The sequence below is a fragment of the Chaetura pelagica genome, unplaced genomic scaffold (assembly GCF_000747805.2).
Source record: "Chaetura pelagica isolate M959 unplaced genomic scaffold, ChaPel_1.0 scaffold11, whole genome shotgun sequence".
NCBI lineage: Eukaryota > Metazoa > Chordata > Aves > Apodiformes > Apodidae > Chaetura > Chaetura pelagica.
This window is the reverse complement of record NW_009952694.1, coordinates 5736013-5756658: the sequence shown is the minus strand read 5'-3', so window position 1 is coordinate 5756658 and position 20646 is coordinate 5736013. Positions and strand designations below refer to the sequence as shown.

Below are 20646 nucleotides of genomic sequence, written 5' to 3'. Positions count from 1 at the left end.
AAAAAAAAAAAAAAAAAAAAAGGCAGGACAGTAAGTGGAGTCACTCACCTATAGTCCACAACCCCTGTCTGCTTCTGGTCCAACTTGCGCACTAGTTCCCCAATTTGGTCTCGATCCAGTGGGATGCTTGATTGCTAAGAGGATAAGATAACTATTAACAAACGTGGGACCCATCATTTAGTAGGTGAGCAGATGGCCTGGTACCTGGAAGATGGGAAGTAAAAAATCCGCAGGGTGGTGCTGGGGAGGCACTTTCACTCTTTTAGGATTAAAATCACATTTTAATGCATTTTTAAATAAAATAGCATAGTGGCTGGCTGACCATTGCTGCTGATCCCAGGCACCATGGTGGTTTTGGCAGAAAGAGGCCTGTCCTCTCAGTGTGCAGAGGGAAGGGACTGAATGCCTCTTTTTCACTTTCCCATAGCAATAACTCATAACTATCAAGATCCTGTATATCCGATAGGTAGCATCTTGTGACTATGATTTTACAAGGTTCTTGTGATATTCTGAAGTTGATCCATTATTATTCATGCCACCTGCAGTATTTATCGGATGGCACAGGATTTCTGTTGGGTCTTAACTTTTGGTCAGGGTTCACCTTTTGCAATAGGTGAATTTAGCCTTTTAGTCCAAACAGTGCCACCAGCAAGGTTGAACGGTGGCCGCGCTGCAGCAGAACAGCTTCCCCAGAGCAGTACCCTGCCAGAAGAGCATCCTGGCTGGATTTTCAGAGGCACACCTGCAACAAGGCTCTCCGGAAGGCTGCCACAGGGATCTTCATATTTCCATCCTTGTCAATATTCCTAAAAAAGTCCCAGAGTTGTAGGTTGTGGTCTTTCAAATAGTTCTAAAAGAAATGGAGATAAAACATGGGCACAATCATGAAACAGCCACTCATACCTGCTTCCAGGTCACCCCTTATTCTTCCACCTATCACCCTCCCTTTACTCAGCCTATCACTGAGATATGAGTCCATAACTCCTTGTGCAGCTACCTTATTGTCACAACAACATCCTTTTGTTCAGGTTAATCCAATTCTTCCCAGTTATACTTCCTTTTCTCTCTACCTTGAAATGAGAACCAGTAATAAGCCTGTTTCTCCTCACAATTGCATATGGTTATTTGGTCCTCATCCCAGCAGCCACTGCTTGGCTAGGATATCTAAACCAGAGACAGTCCTCTCCCCAGGTCTCTGATCACTTCAGTTGTTCTCTGAATTCCAGTTTGTTTGAATGAGGACACATTGGAGTACCATATCTGCTGTTAAAAATTGCAAAGCAATTCATTGCTGTAGAAGCACAGCAGCACTGTTTGATGTGAGCTAACAGTCCAAGCTTTTGCTTAGAAAAATAGTATGGAATGGAATGGAATGGAATGGAATGGAATGGAATGGAATGGAATGGAATGGAATGGAATAGGCTGGAAGGGACTTGGAAGTTCATGTAGTTCCAACTCCCTTGCATGGGCAGGGACACCTTCCTCTAGACCAGGTTGCTCAAAGCCCCATCCAGCCTGGCCTTGAACACTTCCAAGGAGAGGGCATCCACAACTCCTCTGAGCAACCTCTTCCAGTGTCTCACCACTCTCACAGTAAACAAGTTCTTTCTAATATCTAATCTAAATCTACACCTCAGCAATGCTCAAGTGCTTGCATTGCCTTCCAGCATGGAGGACAGCACCATCTGCTGCTATCCTTAGAAATTACAGACCTTGAAAAGCTAAGTAATTTCTATTTAGGACAGTATTTGCTTGTAACACCATATCCTACTTTTAAGAAGCATGTTAATTTTGCTGCTAAGGCACAACTGTCAGTGAAGGGTTCAATGAAAGTCAGCTGTTGTGGTGGGCTTGTGATGAGGATGGTCACTCATTTGGATCAGATCTGGAAACAGTCAGTTTATTTTATTTTTCCCCCAGTGCTCTTATATCCCAAGGCACTAATTTCTCCAGAAGATCAAAGGATTTGCATAGTCAGTTTGCATGGACTGATATATGTGAACATTGTGACAGTCTTTGTGAATACACTTTCCTGAAGGAACTTGGCTGAATTACCCATTTGGAAGAAAGCCTATCCTTCCAACCTCCATTCCTCCAAGTGCTTCAAGCATTTCTACTGTGTACAGGGGAGCTATGGACCCAAATTCAGTAGCTCACCTCAATCACTTTCATGGCAGTTGCGTGATGCTTGGGGAACTTGCAGATACGGCCTTCAACCTCACCATAGATGACATCTAGGTCAGGATGCATTTGATACACCAAATCCAGCAATTTGATGAAAGTTTCATTCACCAACACATTCTGGTACATAGAAGAGACTGCAATCAGTGTGGACACAGAAAGAACAACATAGATTTGTTGGTTTTCACAGACCCATCTAAAGCCAACATTAACCATTCTCTCCTAAGAGTGGTGCCTTCTATCTCTACTCTTCACTTCCAGCAATCCCATGAAGGCCTGACCCTACGTAGGTAATCTTCTTTCTCTTTTTCTCTTTTCTAAGGCAGAAAAGGGTCTACCAGTTTATGTAGAAAGTAGCTTAAGGTTTGCTGGATGTTCATCTAGTAAATGTCTACACCAAAGACCTCTTATGTTAAGTGATTCAAAGTTTCCTCCCTGAGATAATTCTACATGGGTTTCCTCTCCATTTGGTTAAGATACAGACTGCAAGTTGAACAGTTAATGGCCAAAATGTGCCATAGAGTTCTGCAAAAAATGAAAAAAAGGCCTAAAGGATTGGTATATCCAGCAATGTAGCTTTATAGCCCAGACAAGAAAGATGCACCTCTCTGGGAAGAGTCTGAGTGTCTCCAGGTGAAAAGAACTATTGGTAAAGCTGTTTCACTGTGCAACCCTAATAGGAGGCTTCAGTCAGCAGTACAAGACTTGATGTTTGGTTTTTTCCTAAGAGTTTCAGAGTAGTGACAATTCAGCATGTCAGAGCTCACACCGTGAGTTTCCTGTTTTAGCACTTACAGAATGGGCAGCAGCACAGTGTCCTGATTTGGGATATTAGAAAATAACTATCAATGAAAGTATTATTGATGTCACTGTAATGTATTCTTCTAAATTTAAGTTATGATAAATTTGTCTTTGCCTTGACTGATCTCTTAAAAACGTGATCATGATTTTGTTCATACCCACGATGACAGGGGAATTTCCATGTATTACCTTAGTTATATATTTAATTGTTGGGAATTTCAAAGCAGTTCAGGAAATCCACATAAACTTCTGTTTTCTGTCATTGCAGTGGGTTCCCATGGCATCAAGCACTGTCTTTTCCTCCAAAACTTTATATACAAAGTCTCTTAATGCATTTTTATAGCTTCTTTTTAGAAGCTTAAGACCCACTGTTCTTAAGATCCATCTAGAAGCTCATGATCTACTATGCAGGGAGGTCTTGAATGTTACTTCTTGAAGACAAGTCTTGAATGAGTCTGGGTCTGACTGGGTTTACTAGACTGCATTCGGCACCAATGGTTTTGTGGATGCAGAGTGACTCTGAAGAAGCTATTCAGCCATCCCTGCACACTAGCAGAGTGTCCTAGTTCTGGGAGCACAGCATAGGAGAGCTCGAGCTGGCTCTGCTGGCTACCAGCTCTCTCCAGGTCTTACCAGCCTGAGCCTGACCCCATGGGAAAGCCAGTGGACCACCAGTACAGCCTCAGAAGCAGCATAGCCAAAGCCCTGTGTCTGGCCTAGCAAGCCACGCTGGGGTCGGGTGGCACCTGGAACGAGCTAGCTGGTGCCTTTCTGCATGTTTGACACAGGCAGTTCACAGTCCAGGAGAACAACACACAGACAGCTGAAAAGGGACAGTATTTTCTTTTGCCCTGTGATGGTGAAGATGGGCACATGCTGGCTATTTTGATTCATGACTTCCATAAAATGTTCGATAGTATCTGCAAGTTAAAATCCTATAAAGAGTAGATTATGACAAGAATGTGGGGAAGAGTCATGCTTAGAAATGCTGTCAGAAGCAACAAGCTTGGTAAAATGATGCCTTTCTATTGCTTTGTCTTTGTTAGTGCTATCAGACCAACGTGATCTTTATTTGAAATTCCTCTTACAGACAAACTAATTGTTCATTCTTTAAAAGTCAACATAAGCATTTATCACTGGGAAAAGGGTCAGAAGAGGCTTTTGTTTATGTCTTCCCTTAAGTGCCCTACAAAAGATTAAAACCTTTACTAATTTCTTAAAGGTTTAAGACAGCGCAAGATCTTTGGAAATGTCTATTTGCAAATATTCTGAATTGAAATGCAAGACTCCCTACATCACAGGTGGGATGAAGTCCGTCAGATAGATTAGATGTTTGCTATAAGCATTTGATTGGGATACTGAAATGTCATTGTAAATTTATGCCATTTACCATTTATCTTGTGAAATGTCAGGTAATTTAGACTTTTAGAAGGGTGAAGTGAAAAGAGCATCTGTTAACCCTAAAAACCTGGAATTCATAGTGAGATTTAGGTTGAAGATTCTTCATGTTAATTAACTCCTTGCCTCAAAATTACTCAAGTACCTCCTTTTAAAGAAATGCATTTCAATAATGTAATTTCTCAGAATTTTGCTGAAGTATATTGCTCTTTCCAAGTTTATGAATTCTTTAGGTTTTCAGAAATAAAACTAGCAGAACCATGCATACTGTAATGAAGCCTTTTACTCCCACACAGCCAGTTTTAGTTTTCCTTTGCAGAGTGAGGCCTGACTCCTTGCAGACTTGGCAAATAATTCTCTTTGATCTTAATTTATGCAGGAAAAATTGTCTGCCCTAGAGGAACGCCTGTTCTTCAGACGATCTCTGTTGAAAGCCCTTGATGCTCTCAAGAAAGACCATAGATTAATATTATTTATTCTGCTTTGGTTTAGTTTCTTTCTTTAGCACCGTAACCACAGGACAAAGACACACATGTAGAGGTAACTTAGATACAACCCATCATGAGTCTCCAAAACTGCCCAGGATTTTTTTGTTTTGTTTTTTTTTTTTTACCTAGTTTCAAATGTGAACACACTATTTATATTTCAAGTCACAAACCTAATTTTTGTGAAAATGCTCTTTCCTTTAATCACAGTGCTCCCAAAGGTGGGTGGAGGGGCCTGAGGCCCTTGGCAACTGCTCCCGTGAAGCACAAATGCACGGATGGGAGAACTAGGAGCAGACTGGTGTGTGCTCAGGTCTCTTCCCAGAGTTGGTTTGCAACCCCTGGCCTCACTCAAGAGCTCAGAAGCATTTCTGGGTCTCCTATTTTAGAAGCAACACATAAGATTACAAAAATATGTGTTGTGCTTCCAACTTGCTATGGACTACCATTCTAAGATTTTGCCTCTTTGTTTTTTCCCTTCCACACCAGCTTTTGCATTTTTTTTTTTGTGGGTTGTTTTTTTTTTAAAAATTATTTTTATTTTTAATGATTATTTTTTTTATAAAATTGCTTTGCCTTCAATGCCTTGAAGCACCCATCTTCGGCTCCTCATACATACTGACAGGGTATCAAAGCACTTCAGAGTATCTAGCATCTTAGGCTGCCCTGGAGGGAGACAGCTCAGGGGATGAAGAGAATTCATCCTCCAGTGGCAATTAACTACGTGTTATTGTTCTGCTATGGTAAAATGGAAGGGAGTGGAATGTGGTGATACTACAGTCATCTCTCTCCAGAGCTAGACCAAAGACCTATAATTTCCACATGGCTCTAGAAAGGCTGTCAGATAGCAGCCACTTTCTATTAACGTCTATGCATAACTGAAGAAAACAGCAAGTCTCAAAACAGTTTTGGAAAGGGGCAGCTCTGTGATCCACACAGTTCTTAAAAAAATATGGAGTATCCTGGAGGTTTTCCAGCACATAAACTCTTACTGAGATGTCGATCTCCTCTATCACAGAATTTGTGTTCTTTCTAACAGACATGACTAGTGCAGTGGCACCTTCCATGGTCAGTGGATTGCTGGTCATCTGTAGAAGAAGAGACATAGATTCAGACACAGTGAGAATGAGGATCTCATGCCTGGCAGAAGGCAGGCTGTAACATCAAGGATGACCTTTTCAGCAGGGCTGTAGGATAACTGTGGTCCGTTCTGATGGGTTTGTCTGTTATCTCACCATCTCTTGTCTCTGCTCCACAAAACTCTGCAATACAACTTCCCAGTGGTGTTTCATTCTCAGCTTCTCTCTGTTCTTGTGTGAAATTCCACATATGAAGTCTCTTCCATCATATAAGTATGTGGTGTCGATATGTTTAATCATGTGATGGGGAGAGGCTAAGGCAATGGGCTGCGTTTTAATGTGTGCTTGCTAGGAGGGGTCTTCTGGAAGGGGATATGCCCCTCAGGACACTTCCCATACCCTGGGCTCCTCTTGGCAGTGCAGCAGCTCAGAGCTCAGGCTGATTGGCTGTCTCTAGCCTACAGGGCCTCGCTGTCTGGTGTTCTTGGTTTGGCATTGCCACGGCCATCTTTTAAGTGTGTGAACATCACCTCTCCCCCACCTTGGTCTTGGTGTGCAGTGCTCACTCCCACCATCTGAAATAAAACTTTCTTGGCCAGCAGAAGCCACGTCCTCCATTAAGTTCTTTGTGTTAACAGCTCCAAAGACAATCTTTGCAGCTACAAAGAGAGAGGAATGCCTTGGTGTGAGCTAGTGACCTTACCTCAAGCCAGGTTAAGAGGAATGCAAACAGACATTTATTTACATAATCTAAACAGCAGTCTCAAAGACTGGTGTGATTTACAAGGACAAGGGTGTCCAAATAAAGGCCTACATGAACAGCTTTAAATATGCCCCTCAACCACCATACTGCCATTTGCAGGCTTGCAGGATGGTGATATTAGATCTAGATGAGAATACAGATCATAAGCAAACTCACTTTTCTGAGCTGAATCGCTGGAGATCGATGTGGGATTAAGAAGACATGTTAGCTCTCAGCCCTAACCTCTGAAGTCAGCTTGGCTGTTCATTCAGTTTTGCCCTTTCCAGGATTATTGATCCCTTGCTTCCTAGAAGGCAGTTTTGACTTTCTTTTCCAGGAATTGATAATACTCCTCTCCTTTAGTTAGGAGACATGACAATAACAGTGTGCCCTGTGTTTGAATACATTTATAGCGAATGATTAATACACTGAGAAAGGTGCACTCTTGCCCACCTGTGAACTTCAGTATGAACCTTTGCCTTAGGGTGAAATGCATATTACATGTACATAAGTACTTTCACAACTACATTTTATGTATATATGCAGGCCTGTTGAATGTCTAGGCTCTCTGCTAGACCTTTTGAATGCCTAGATTCTCACTTGACTGAAACTAGACATGACAGAAATCAACTGCCTCAGGTGATAAAGGGTATGGTGCTCTGCCAGGCCAGTCCCTGGGGGATTTTTTTAGGGAACAGTGCAATTTAGTTGCCCTGGAAAAAAATCACAGGATTGACTTGCCTTCTGCTCTACTCACTTTCAACCCAGACCAATACTAATTTCCTCCAGTTCCAGCTCAGACAGCTCATCTCTGTCCTCTGTCCCTCCTGACTCAGATCTTTCTACTCCCACTGTTTTTTCCTCTAGCCCTGCCTGGGCTTTATTTTACCTTCAGGGTTTTGAGTTTTCCATTGACTTCAAGGCCCCTGCAGAACTTCTTGGCTCCCTCGTCATTGATCTGGTTGTTGCTGATGTCCAGGTGAAGCAGCACTTCATTGACTCTGAGAGCTTCTCCTAGGGCCAGTGCTCCCTCGTTGCCAATGGCATTCCAAGAAAGGTTGAGTCTTTTCAGTACATCATTGCCCTCCAGGGAGAGGAGAGAAATCTTAGAAACTGCATGCCAACTTCTGTACCACTCTACCCTTTCTTGCCTAGCTGAAACAGGAGCATCCCTGAAGTCCCACTCAGGCGGTCACAATGAATCCAAACTCTTCAATCACAATTTCATCAGGGTCTCTTCACCTACATAAGTCACCAGACCTACTTATTGTTTATTGTTTCAGCCTTTCTCCTGGCACTGACTGCTACTATCAGTAGGATGAGCCCTGATAGACCTACTGAATCCTGCTCAGACCTCAGAGATGTGAGTTCCCAATCAGTATTTCAGCCAGCTCCTGGTAATAATCACTGTGAAGAGTTTCACAAAACAGGAACATTCCTACCTTAAGACCTTTGCCTAATGCTTCTGTCCCCTTCCTCCTCAGGTGGTTCCAGCTCAGGTCCAGAATCTCCAGTGTTGTGTTGCTGGCTAGGAGAGAGAAACTGAGATGTTAGCTCATGAAGAGTGGTCTGGACATAGCTGCTGACCCACTTAGGGACTAAGAGAATGATTGCTGGGGTTTCAGCAACAGCAGTAGAATTGCAGTAGAATTCTGTACCTACAGAGTCTTTGATGTAGACTGTATCCAAGGAACAGAGAATGGGCTGTTGATCACAAGCAGAAAGGGAACACAGTTTGTTTTTCTGGCTTAATCAAATAATATGTTATGAAGGAGGAAGGTAGAGAGAGGGAGGATTTCTTATATTAATAGACACTCACTGTGAAAAATGGCTGGATTCTCCTTGCCACATCTAAAATATCAAGACTCACTCTGTGTATGTTTGCTTAGCAGAAGAGAGGAATTCAGCTTAAGATGGTAGCTGTGCCCAGCTGTACATGTGCCAGTGCCAATTCATATGCATAGCACACCTCACAGTGTAAGTTCTACTCAGAGGAGGGGATGTGTGAATTCATGTGTGTCTACTGTGACACTGCGAGGGGTAGGACTTGCTGCCAACACTCGCTTCTCATTCTCAGAGAGAATGTCTCATCCAGATTTTCCATGGATGGGAGGTTGGATGGAGGCAGATGGTGAGTTTAGCTGCATTAAAAAGATTCCTTTAAGAAAAAAAACAACAACACACCAAAAAACCAAAACAGAAAAGTAATTGATTCTGCACTAATCTCTGCTTCTCCTGCCTCAAGTGAGCTGCAAGGAGAGAAGAGCTGTAAGACTTTTAATTGTGGAGAGGCATTTTTTTTTTGGCTAGGAAGGGTTACAGGTTTTAGTACTGATGTTCACATTGCCTACAGGCTTGTCCAAGGCAGGGGCACACTGCCTTGTCCTCACTGCAGTTTCAATTGATCCATCTTTTAAAGACATGGACTGCAATTAGAAAGGGACACATATCAGTGCAAATACTGAACCAGGAGAAGGAAATAATCAGCTAAACTGAAGGCATTGTTTTACTGAAATGTTCAAGGAATGCTGGATGCTGATAGCACATGCTTAGGCCATTACGGTACCAGGTGTGTTGGACATACTGAGGGAGGAAGAGCTGTCAGAAATTCATGCAGGTCTTTCCCAGTGCACTAATAGTACCTGGGAGATTACTGAAAGACTGTAACTGTTTTGTTTGCTTTCCTTCTCCAGGGCTACTAGCACACTCTGGATCTGACTTTGAATGAACAGCTGAATTAGTCAGCTTAATTTTATTTATTACTAATCTGTTCCCCTTGTTGCTTGCTGTGCAATGGCTAAAACCATTAGGATCTGAGCTACTTAAGAAAAAATTAAAATCACTCCTGAACTTGGTAATCAAAAGCTTAAAACAAACAATAGTTCTGATCCTATTAGATTTTAGCAAAATGCAGTTTTCTGTTTTATACTCCTTGAGGGACTTCTCTCCCTCCTCTCTTGACACAGACTGCCCTGTTTCTGTGATTTCTCATTCTGCATTTGTGTTCTGAGACATTGGTAATAGTTGCTGGAGTCACCCGTGGCAGTAAGAGTGATCTGTAAATTTGGGCACTCTGTCTTTTGTACTACCCATCAGGTCAGGGGACATTTTTGCTAGAGAAGAAAATGCATGTTCATTGTGTTGACACCATCAAGTTCCTCAGTGCCTGTACTTCTGGCTTTGCAGGAGTAATAAATTAAGTTACCGAGCATCTGTCCCAGGAGCTGTCCTCCCTTCTCAGAGAACTCATTGTGGCTGAGGTCCAGCTCCTTCACTCGGTAATTGCCCTGCAGAAAGACAAATGTGCAGAGACAGTATGATCTTCCAGCCAGCTGCAATCAGATGCCATGCCAAGGCAGGAGGATGAAACAAGGATGTCAGACACACTGAGATTTTCATGGGAGATCATCAGCATGGACATTGTGGCACTGTGTGTCTCAAAACAAAGCTTTGTCAGGCATATAACATCACAGTGATTATCTTCCCAAAACAGCACAAGCAGTAGGATTTTGTATTGTGCAAATTTCCCTCACACAGCTCATGTCTGGCCTGCAACACATCCTGCAGTTCTGTTCATGCCCCTGTTTCACTCCCACCATTGTGCTTTGACCAAGAGCACTCTCTGACATCAGGTCAAGGCCTTGCTTCAGGGTAGCTTCTGGTGGTACCAAATGATGTAGAAGCTTTGAAACACAAACTAAGCAGAGAAGTCAAGTCTTATTTTTACTGAGGAATTGCAAGATCATATGGAGTTGTGTTACTTATGCTTCTTGGAACTTTTTTGTCACCCAGATGTCATTCTGTTGTTCTGTTACACAGTTCTTGAAGGTTTTTTTCTCAGCCAGACTCACACAGCTGTCCTTAGAAAATGTTAATGCAGTCCATCCTGCTCAGTGTCCTCCCAGCCCCTCTCATTTCTGAAGTAAGCAAGAGCCACTTAGCAGAATTATGCCAGGAAATCATTTGTGCATTGCCAAATGAAATCATGCCAAGTTAGTAGCAGCTTCAAGATGAGGAGAGTCTGTTACACAGCCAGGGCTGCAAATGACCTTGAATTTCAGGTAACTCACCATAAATGCCTCTGCAAAGTATGATGCAGCCTCCTCTCCAAAGTTGTTCCCTGGGGAAGAGAAGTATGTTAACAGTGCACTGATCTCTTCCTTGGTGCTGTGTTGGGGTCTGCAGGAAGCTGTGCTTTTAGGTGGAACCTCCAGTTAATCAAGACCCATATCTGACTGTAAGAAGTTAGTCAATATTCACTCCATAGAGTAGAATTACTGCAAGATGTGGGAAACACTCCAGCAATTATCTAAGTGTCTTGTAAGGAACGTTTTTTTGGGGTGCTGGAGGCTGAGCAGGCCAACTATTTAATCACATCACTATAAATGTAGATTTCCACTGTTACTCTGGTTCCTGTCAGAGACATAACTGTGAGATTGATTTTGCCCATACTCTGATTAATATCCTCACGATGAGAGACTGGAACAAAACATGTATTATTTCACTTCCACTGCCATCACTGTTTGGGTGCATATAGCCCACCTGAGAGCTTAAGAACACGGATGTGGGACATGTTCTCCAAAAGCAAACTGGCAATGGCTTCTGCTCCTGCTGTGTCTAGGTGGTTATTGGAGATGTTCTGGAAGGGAAGAAGGGAGGATAAGAAGAATGAGTCCAAATAATGAATCACATTATTGTCTTCTTGATGCTCAAGATATCAAGGGAATAATGCAAGACAAGCAATATAAGAAGTGTCAGCCAGACAGTAATTAAACTCTGAGTTGCAGAAGTGTTTAACCCTGTATCCTTCCTAACAGGAATAAAGCCCTAGAGTCATCAGTTTCACATGGGTATTTGTCTTCGGTGACCCAAGAGACATTTAGCCAAGAATCTTTTCTTCTAGTGTAACACAGAACTCATAGCCTATCAAAATGCATTTTATATACCCCAGTTTCAAATTGAAGGAACATTCTGAACAGTTAATATATGAAAGTTTTGCATTATTTCCTTAATCTATTTACAAAAGCTTTCCCATGTCATATTGAAGAATGAAAATTCATCACCAAAACATTTTTTCCATTGGCTAAGCATGAACTAGAAATACTTTGTTATGGTAATTATTGTCACATCTGCTAATGAAGGGAACTGTTCCAGATTCACTAGACTGCCATCATCTGCACACTTCTGCTTTTCAGAAGCTTGTACATTTTAAAAGTAGAGCAGCATTAAATATCATGACTTTCAGAATGTGAATGTTTTTGCATGGGTACAATGGTTATTTAGTAAAAATTGTAATAGAATGAGTTGGTTTTCTTTTGGATGATTGAACTTGATGAATAATGATTTTGGCTACAAACTACTTCAGTTTGGGTACCAGTTCTTGAAGGGAGGAATTCTCTTGTAGCATCTCTGCTATGCATACGGCTCCTTCTGCCAGAATGCCGTTGTCTTCCAACTCTAGATGGGTGGTGGTTGTGTTGGACTGGGAAGACACAAAGAGGACACACAGAAAGCTGCTGAAAAGGTAATGAAGGGGATAGTTTCCTCATTTCAACTGACACTGGATGTGTCCTCCAGACCTCAGAAAGTATTGCAGGACCTGAGCAGGACAGTGATCAGGAGATGTGACAAGAGCCATGGCAGTGGGAATTGGCATACAAAAGAGATGCTTTTTTTTGGAGAAGTTTTGAGTGGCTAGGACTTTTAATTGCTTTCTGACAACCTGAAGGTCTAGGTTCAGATCCAAGCTCGAGTTCAGGCATCTTGAGCCTGTCCATTGGTGAGTGTAGCACATCCCTATGCAAACCCCAGAGTGGGCGATACCAATCCCTCCAGCCCTACCTCTGGCCCTGTAGAGATTAGGAGCACTGGGGACTTGTGCCCCATTGAAGATCATCAGTTTGCTCCTGGGGGTAACTCCTGCAAAGGCCAGCAGTTGCCACACAAAATTTCCCGTGCAGGGCATTAGAAACAATAGGGATGCTCAGAGCTCCTATGGGGAAGATATATGACTTTTTCTCCTGCACTGTGTACTCAGTGATGGCTCCCAGGCCTGAGAGACACCTATAATGCCTGTTTTCTTGAGAACAGAGGCTGCATTCTTACTGGCTACTCACCACCAGAGCAATAGCAATAGCTTTGACACCTTTGGGTCCTAGACCATGGTGGTTTAGGTTTATATAAGGCTTGTCCAAGTTCTGAATAAAGTGTGAGACAGGCACCACCTCCATCAGCCTGCATGCTTCCAAGTACAGCTCTGTGCCTGTAATACCCACAAAGACCTTCTCAGAATCTACAGAGAAAAAAATATATTGATGAATGGTGAATCCAGTGTACTGCCTCCTCTTTAAAATAAGTCAAGTAACTTAATTAATTTTATTAAGTAGCACTAGGCAGCAACAGTAGGTTTTTACTCTTAAAGGGTTATCGTCCCCTAATTCTCCCATCCCTTTATCCTAGACCTCCAAGTGTTAATGTATACCACTTGCTTCTCCATTTGGCATTTAGTGACTTGCTGAAGCTTCTCGCCAGTCTGCAATGTGACTAAACCTTTCTTGATGTAATTGAGAATTCTTGACATCAGGCAAAAAGACTTCAATCTTTTTTTTTTTCCTTATTTTTTTTTAAATCTTAATTGAAGCACACAGCTGATACTGCCAGCAGAGCTAGGACAGCTCAGAACATTTTGGCTTCCAACCAGCAGAAAGAATCCCAGCATTCTCATTTTGGCCATTGGGTGTTGTTGACACAGCTGCAGTGAGATGTATCAGTGCAGCTGGTAGCTGTATTTCCACAAAACCCTGTCATTTGGAATTCCTTCATCAAACCTCATATTTAGAGCTCATATTTCTCCAAGTTGTTATATGCATTCAATGGTTTGACCTCAAGACAAATTCCCCTCTCATGAAAGCCATTTTCTTCTTTAGTCTGAGTCCTCTAACAAAACAGCCTCATTCTTGCATTCTTACAGTTTTTTATTTTCCTTCCATTTATAACAAGTTTCAAAGTTCTCATTTTAAATTATGGACAAATCCTGCTGTTACAAAAATGAGTGCAAGATTTGTTAAGCCAGAGGACTGACTTCACTAGGCAGAAGATAAGAAGAGAGCCACCAGAAAAGTCTGGGACAGTTGTGTCAGGCTGGCTTCATCACACCAGACCTTTGATACGCAGATCACAATCGCTGCACAGTGTTTCATTGGGAGCATACAAAGAGCCTCAGTCCCATCTGGCTGCTCCTGCTGCCCAGGCTGTGGGCTGGTCTAGTACTGTTGGTTATTAAAGAACAGAGGAGAGAAGAAGGAACAAAGGAGTAGGCATGGTGTATAGAAAGCAGTTAGGAAAGATGCTTGACATCAAAGGGAGAGGTCTTAGAGGGAAATTAATCGCTTTCTGCCTTTATCAATTCCCAGATTACATGTGGTTGTCTGGACTCTGGCAGCATTGTGTCCTTGGTCTCCATTTTGAGCACATACCAGTTGGTAGGTACAGCTCTGACTATAAGCGAAAGGCTAATGAGGGTAGATGGTCAGAAGACATTCACCTGCAGCCTCCAGGTCACTGTCTGAGTCTTCTGTGGCCTTGTCTGCTGAGGCGTCATCCAGTGGCACAGGCTCCGAAGACTCACTGGTTTTGGACGTATCTTCATTCTGGTCTGTCATGAAACCAAATGCATTAATTTTGTTAATGCAGGTCCAGCAGAGATGGGGCTCTCTGGACAGGATAGACCTCCCACTGCTCTCCCTGAAGCCTGCACCCCTCTTCAACATGCTGTGGGTGCAATCCTTCCCCAGCCCTGCTTCGGGCCATCGCTCCCTGTACATTGTAAGCATGTGGTGCTGGTGTGGAGACAGGCTTACTCTTGGGCTGCAGATCTGCAGACTGGCCATGGCTTCACAACTCTTGGAAAGAGCCCTTCCCAAATTTTGCAGCCCATGTGTGGAGGACTCACAGTTCTCCCACATTAGGTCTTAATTCCCTTGTGAGCTGCCTTTCTCTCCCTTCTTGTTTTTCTGAGCCACCAAGCAAAGCAAATTTCCCCTCTATCCCATTTCCCCACAAACCTACAAGCCAAACCCATGCCAGTTCCTCCTGTCTCTCCTGACCTGACTCACATTTCCCCAGGCAGGGCAGGATGGGTCACTGCTCTCTCACTTTGCAATCAGTCTGGGAATACTTTGTAGTACTCTTCCAGCATGGCAAAATAGAGAGTGTTTGAATGCTATTGTATATTGGGACTGAATGCAACTAGACCTAGTGGAAGTGATACAGCTGCTCTTGTCTACAAGTCATAATTTAGTTTATAGTTAGCGAGAAAGAAAATGTAGAAAAATCCTTGTAAAGAGGAATAAATGGAGAAGAGAAGAATTAAATAAAAGGGAAGAGAAGGGCAAGGGAGAGAAAGAGAGGGGAAGGGAGGGGAGGGGAGGGGAGGGGAAGGGAGGGGAGGGAAGGGACCTCACCAGGCTGCCATGACCTCTCAAATATGATGGACAGAGGCTTAGCAACTGAATCTGCCAGCTCCCTCAGGACCCATGGATGAACCCCATCATGTCCGTCGGGGGAAGGAGGAGGTGTCTTTGGGGAGCCGGTCCAGCTCGGCTCGTTGCTATGGCAAAGTGGCTGCTGATGCCTGCTCTCTGCCTGTAATTGCTATTCAGCAGCTGTTTCCAGTGGTCCTCTGAAGGAACTCGCACAAGTTATGGACGTGAAAATCCCTCCCTGTGTGTTGGCCTTCACTGGAGCTCAGCTTTGACAAGAGAGATGTATTAGCTTCTAAACTCACCAGTAATTAGGTTGGTTTGAGTGTACTTTGCTGAAAGTTAAGGCTTTGGGGCCAGGAAAGCGGAGGGGAGGAGAGGAGAGGAGAGGAGAGGAGAGGAGAGGAAGGAAATTTTCTAAAATACTTTCTGGCTAATTACATAATAGACATTTTTTTCCTACTCTGAATCTTCCTTTTCATTTTCTATCACTCCTTTTACTACCTTCTTCCCTTACTCCTTATTTCCCTTTAGAGCTCCAGGCTATTGACCTGCAATTTTGTACCCCTCTTTAGTAGTCACTTAGCATTGATATGTGACTTGAAGCTTGCAGTTTGGCTGTTCATTCAGACCTATGAGAGGGAAAGACTGGCCAGCTGGCACCCACATCACCACATTTCAACCAGCCCTGCAGCTGCAGCTCCTTCATTAAGACCTTTTCCTTCTGCCAGACTTCATTTGTTCAAATGATGGGTTTTCTTGCATTACTTTAGTACAAAAAGATTTTAAAAAGGGTAAAAATAGGTCTAAGTCTTATGTAAAGAACTCATGAGACAAGTAGAACCAAAGATTTGGGACATTATGACAGGGCCCACTGATCCTCTTTGCTTAATGGCCCTAGAATGCTGGACATCCTGATAAAAACAAACTTCCCATTCCAGGAAACAGAATGCCTAGCTATAGAAAGCCTATCCAGGCTGTATCATCCCCCAATAACACGACTGCCATGTGCCCAGTACGTCAGCTAGTCCTGCAGTGTGTGGACTGAACCTTCTGAGGTAGATTCAGAAGCAGTCCCCAGGCCCCTGTGGAGCTGTAGAACTTGGCACTCATCCAGATTATAATACTGCCATTCAAGCTGGAATTTGGAAAGCATTTAATCATGATTATTGATCAGCAGAAACTGATGGGTATAGGGACTCCTTTATCACTATCTCCTTTCCTCAGGTGTTGGGGCTGCAGACACAGCTTTCTGGTCAGCCTGCCTCATGCATGGCTTGTATCAGTCATAAACCAGGAGTTAGGAAGGGAGTTCACTCCACAGCAGGATGTGCAAATTTGTGAGGGATGCATCCAGATAACTGAAAAACCTGTCAATCATGCCAGGTTAACAATGCCTGTTCTCTGGGTACATTGCTTTATGTTGTGCCTTCGTTTCTGTTGTACAAATATTCAATAAATCACACGAGCAATTTATACTTCAATAGCTCTGTGGAGCAGAGAAAATGTTTCTTATCTTTTTCCTAGCATTGCAACAAGGTCCTACTTTGTGCTGCTGAACTAATAAAATGGTGTCTCTTAGAATCACTGTTGATGGACATAAAGGTCAGATGAAGATTTTAATAAACAGTTCTTCTCTGCCAGGATAAAGTCGAATTGATAAATACTAAGGAATTTCAGCCAGGAAAGGAAGCTACCAATGTTTTCCTCACTTCTTTCGTTCTGAATGTCTGGCATAAGAAATATATCACAGTAACAGCTCAACTGGGGCAACTAATAAAATGGAATATAGCATTTTGCAGTATGCTAACAAAATTACACTAATTTAAACACTCAAATATAATTCTGTGATTTGTCATACTACATGATTATACCAACTTGGAAATATTAACTATTGAAGGAATGTATGAGGACACAGATTTTGGATCTAAGCAAAGTATTTAGGAGTTAAGATACTAAATGTTGTCATTTATTGAAAAATTAAGAAGTTAGGTTTACTGTGGTTTGGAAAAAACTGTCTGTCTTAGCTTGGTCATCTAGTCAAGGGTCTCAAATCTTTATCTCCAATTTTAAGTCATGCCACTGTGGATATCAAAAGACTTCTGGAGAAATGGTAAACAAATATGTTAAATATTTATGGGAAAAAAAAAATAATTCTCCACCCTAATATAAATATTTTAGACCAAGGAAAAAGCAAAACAACCAGATGTTTTGACATTTTGCCTCAAATAATGTAACATTAACAATTATCATTCTCCTAGCTGCTACTGTCAGACAAATTCAGCTAGCATTTTACCCATAGTTATTTAATCAGATAGGTAAGGAAAAATGGTAAACAACTACTAACTGATCAGGTATTTCCTAATGATAATATTTTTTAAGTTAATGCTGTCAAAACCCATGAGAAATACTAATTTTAATTTAATTATTTGGGCTTGATAGCAGGTAATTAATTTTGCCAGATCCCACCTGAGTTACAGCTTCAAGAGTTTATGCCAAGAACAGAAACCTTGTTTGCAGAAAAGCTTTCTTAAAGGCACTAACTCTAAACAGGCAATAAATTATTATTTCTGGATCAGGAAAAATCCCAGAGCTACTTATCTGACTACCTTACAGTAATTGTATTATGAAGGAAAATAAGAAATTAATTTGTAATGACTAAGTAATAGGCCAAAGGAAGCTTTGAACCTTGAGAGGAGCTGCTGTGCTAAGCTAGGAAGTCAGGCCAAAATGCTGTAAGCAGATCTAGAGCCTGACTCTGCTGTGCACAAGCAGAGCCTGATAGCAGCAGGTTCAGAAAACTCTTCTGCCCCTCATGCCCTGCTTGAGCCCTGGGCAATGGAGGGCTCAAACAGGATCTGGTCTCCTAAGGGGCTGAGTTCTGACATCTCCTGTGGGCATTAGGAGCAGCTGGGTGGAGTTGCCTGGGAGCTGGGATTGCCTGTCCATTTTGGTTGCTGGCAGTTTTCCTTCAGCCACTTCTGACTATTTCTGAAGTGGGTTTGCTAGGAACTAAACACCACACCTGCATCCTCAGATTCGTCCTTCATGTCACCACCAGAGAGTGTAGGATCCATTTCCTTTTTCTCTTCTGTAGATGAGGAGTTCACAGCCATCTCCTAGAACCTGTGAGTTCCTCACACCTACACACAAAAAGCACAGCTACTTGGCTATGATTAAAACATCTCCAGGAGGAACAGTGCCACTTGTAAGATCTGTGCTCTGGATTTATATTGTTTATAAACAGGACAATCCCATTTTTCTCCTGCAGGGGCTCACCAGGTGTGATGAGAAAGCCCTGTGGTTGCCCCACCCCCTGTCCTTCCACCAACTCCCTTTTGTGACCTCATCTGCACCTTCCAGCTCCGAAGGGTGACATTCAGTGTTGGAAACTCAAATTGTGCTGGGATCCAATCAGCTCCTGATAACTGAGAATAGCTGCATTTTTGCATGTTAAGTCCCCCTCGACATATTAGAGAGTCATGCCAGGCTGCTGGTAAGAGTTCTCCTCTTCTTTGAGTTCATATTCCAGTTTGTACTATCTCATGAGAAAGGCAGACTGCAGCAGTTATAGCCTTAAAGGAGATAAGGGTAGGAGTGTACTCACTTTATTAATCTTGAACAGATTGAGGCTTCCCTACTGCCAAATTCCTGGTATGTTTGGTAATAAAGTGTGGCTTGTAAACATGTCAGCACTTAATAGGGCCTCCAATCAAGTACTCTTTCATCTCACCAACTCCTGTTGGTGCCAAAATTGGTTCAGTATTTATTATTTTTCATCATTTATATTGAGAACTTTGTGATTTTTCCTAAGGGGGAAAAACCAAAACTGTAATAGAAGAGGCTTTCTGATAAAGTTTGAGCAGAACTAATACATACACTTAGAAATCTCTCCGTTATGGGCAATGCTCAGTGAACATAATCTCTCGTACAGATTTTTAAGTTTATGTAGCCTACACAGTGTAATATGGGCTATATAGAGAGGAAGAAAAAAACCAGTTTCCCCAAGGATGGGGTATTTTTAGTGGCTTTATTGCCCTGGGCTCTACATAAACCTCTCAAGTAGTCCAGTCATTAGAGACCATGGTATGGTTATATTTGAACATAAAACAAAATACCACAACAGGTTTGACCCTGAAGCAGATGACCACTGTCAGCTTTCATTTCCTTGCCAAAGTTTGTAAATATTTTTTCTAGCATAGGCCAAACAACTGTGGCCGTCCGGATACTTGATTGGTTGTGGCACGGGCTAACATTCTCCTCTCATTTCAGACTGATTATCCTGATGTGGGTTGTGTCTGAAAATACTTTCTTAGATCTTTTCTTTTAAAAAACAGCCTTGTTTTAAATGTCCCAGTCATCAGCCCCCTTAAAGTTGCAGATTCTTCCTCTGGAGAACAACCTCAATTTTCTGACTAGAAACCAATGATGGTTTCCAGAGGTTTGCTTATTGCAGCAGGATATGAGAGACCACAGTTCAGTTCTGTGCTTTCCCAGAGACATCTGTGGGATCCAAGTCACTCTATGGTCTACAGTGTTTTGTAACTGGGGATCTAAAAATGAGACCAGTGGGATTATTATTTATATACATTATAGCATCAGCTTAGATCCTAGCCACGGACACCTGTTGTGCTAATCACCATACACAAATAGGGTAAGAGGCAGGTTGTCCCTCAAAAAGTGTTTTGTCCAAGTCTAATCCGTGAGACAGCAGCTGGTCACCATCAAGGGAACGGTTTGGCACCATTCCTCACCACAAAAAGCAGGGATGACATGAGTCTTGAGTTCGTTTGCAAGTGCCCATCTTACAGAGAGCCTGGAAGGCTACTGAGATCATACATTAGGAGCATGTGTTTGGTGTAAAAAGCTGTAGAGGTGTCTGTTTGCCCTCAGATGTTACACACATTTGAATGAGGAATGAAGCAAAACATTAAAAATGTGGACTTCAACCAGGGCTTGTCTTTCATATGAAACGGTCTGGATTAAACACAGGATGGGTCTCAGCTTGCAGAGGCACAGCCTGCTCAGGGCCAGGTGAGAGGGAGCCTGCAGAGCTGTGGGACCTGCGACCAGCTCAGCCAGGGAGAACACGCTCCCGGCACCGCTGCAAACCCCCGAGGCCATCTGTCCACACAGACACACGGCAGAACCTTGGCGATGATCAACTGCGTTAGCAAAGCCTGTGAAATTATTAACTCATCTGGAGCAAACGGATTGTGTTTGCTCAGCAGCTTTCAAGGGAAAAAGTAACGGAAATTTTCCCATCTGTTTGGATTTCTAGAGAACGGGGCGTGAAAAGTTTTGTTTGAAAACACAAACTGGAGTGTGGAGAGGCCAGAAAGCTGCCGTCCCCCTGCTCGGGGTGACTGGCACCTTCCAAGCCCTCGGGCGCAGCCCTGCGGGCGGGCCCCGCGGCCTGGCCCGGCCGGGAGCAGGGCCCGCAGCCTCCTGCCCCGCAGCCCTCCGACCCCGCAGCCCTC

At 42.9% G+C, this 20646-nt stretch overlaps 1 protein-coding gene across 1 annotated transcript in view; it reads right to left on the bottom strand.

Moving 5' to 3' along the window:
• LRRC74A (leucine rich repeat containing 74A) overlaps positions 1-18282 on the bottom strand; it is a 19681-nt gene extending 1399 nt beyond the window's left edge. Inside the window, exons 1-13 of the mRNA XM_009993969.1 lie at positions 18192-18282; positions 14230-14340; positions 12803-12978; positions 12061-12168; positions 11229-11325; positions 10757-10806; positions 9892-9973; positions 8129-8214; positions 7576-7770; positions 5858-5953; positions 2158-2301; positions 743-850; positions 49-134 (exon numbers count right to left, since the gene is read on the bottom strand). Of these exons, the coding sequence (XP_009992271.1) occupies positions 49-134; positions 743-850; positions 2158-2301; positions 5858-5953; positions 7576-7770; positions 8129-8214; positions 9892-9973; positions 10757-10806; positions 11229-11325; positions 12061-12168; positions 12803-12978; positions 14230-14340; positions 18192-18282 (1430 nt within the window). The remainder of the gene's footprint in view (positions 1-48; positions 135-742; positions 851-2157; positions 2302-5857; positions 5954-7575; positions 7771-8128; positions 8215-9891; positions 9974-10756; positions 10807-11228; positions 11326-12060; positions 12169-12802; positions 12979-14229; positions 14341-18191) is intronic.
• Positions 18283-20646: the final 2364 nt, after the last annotated feature.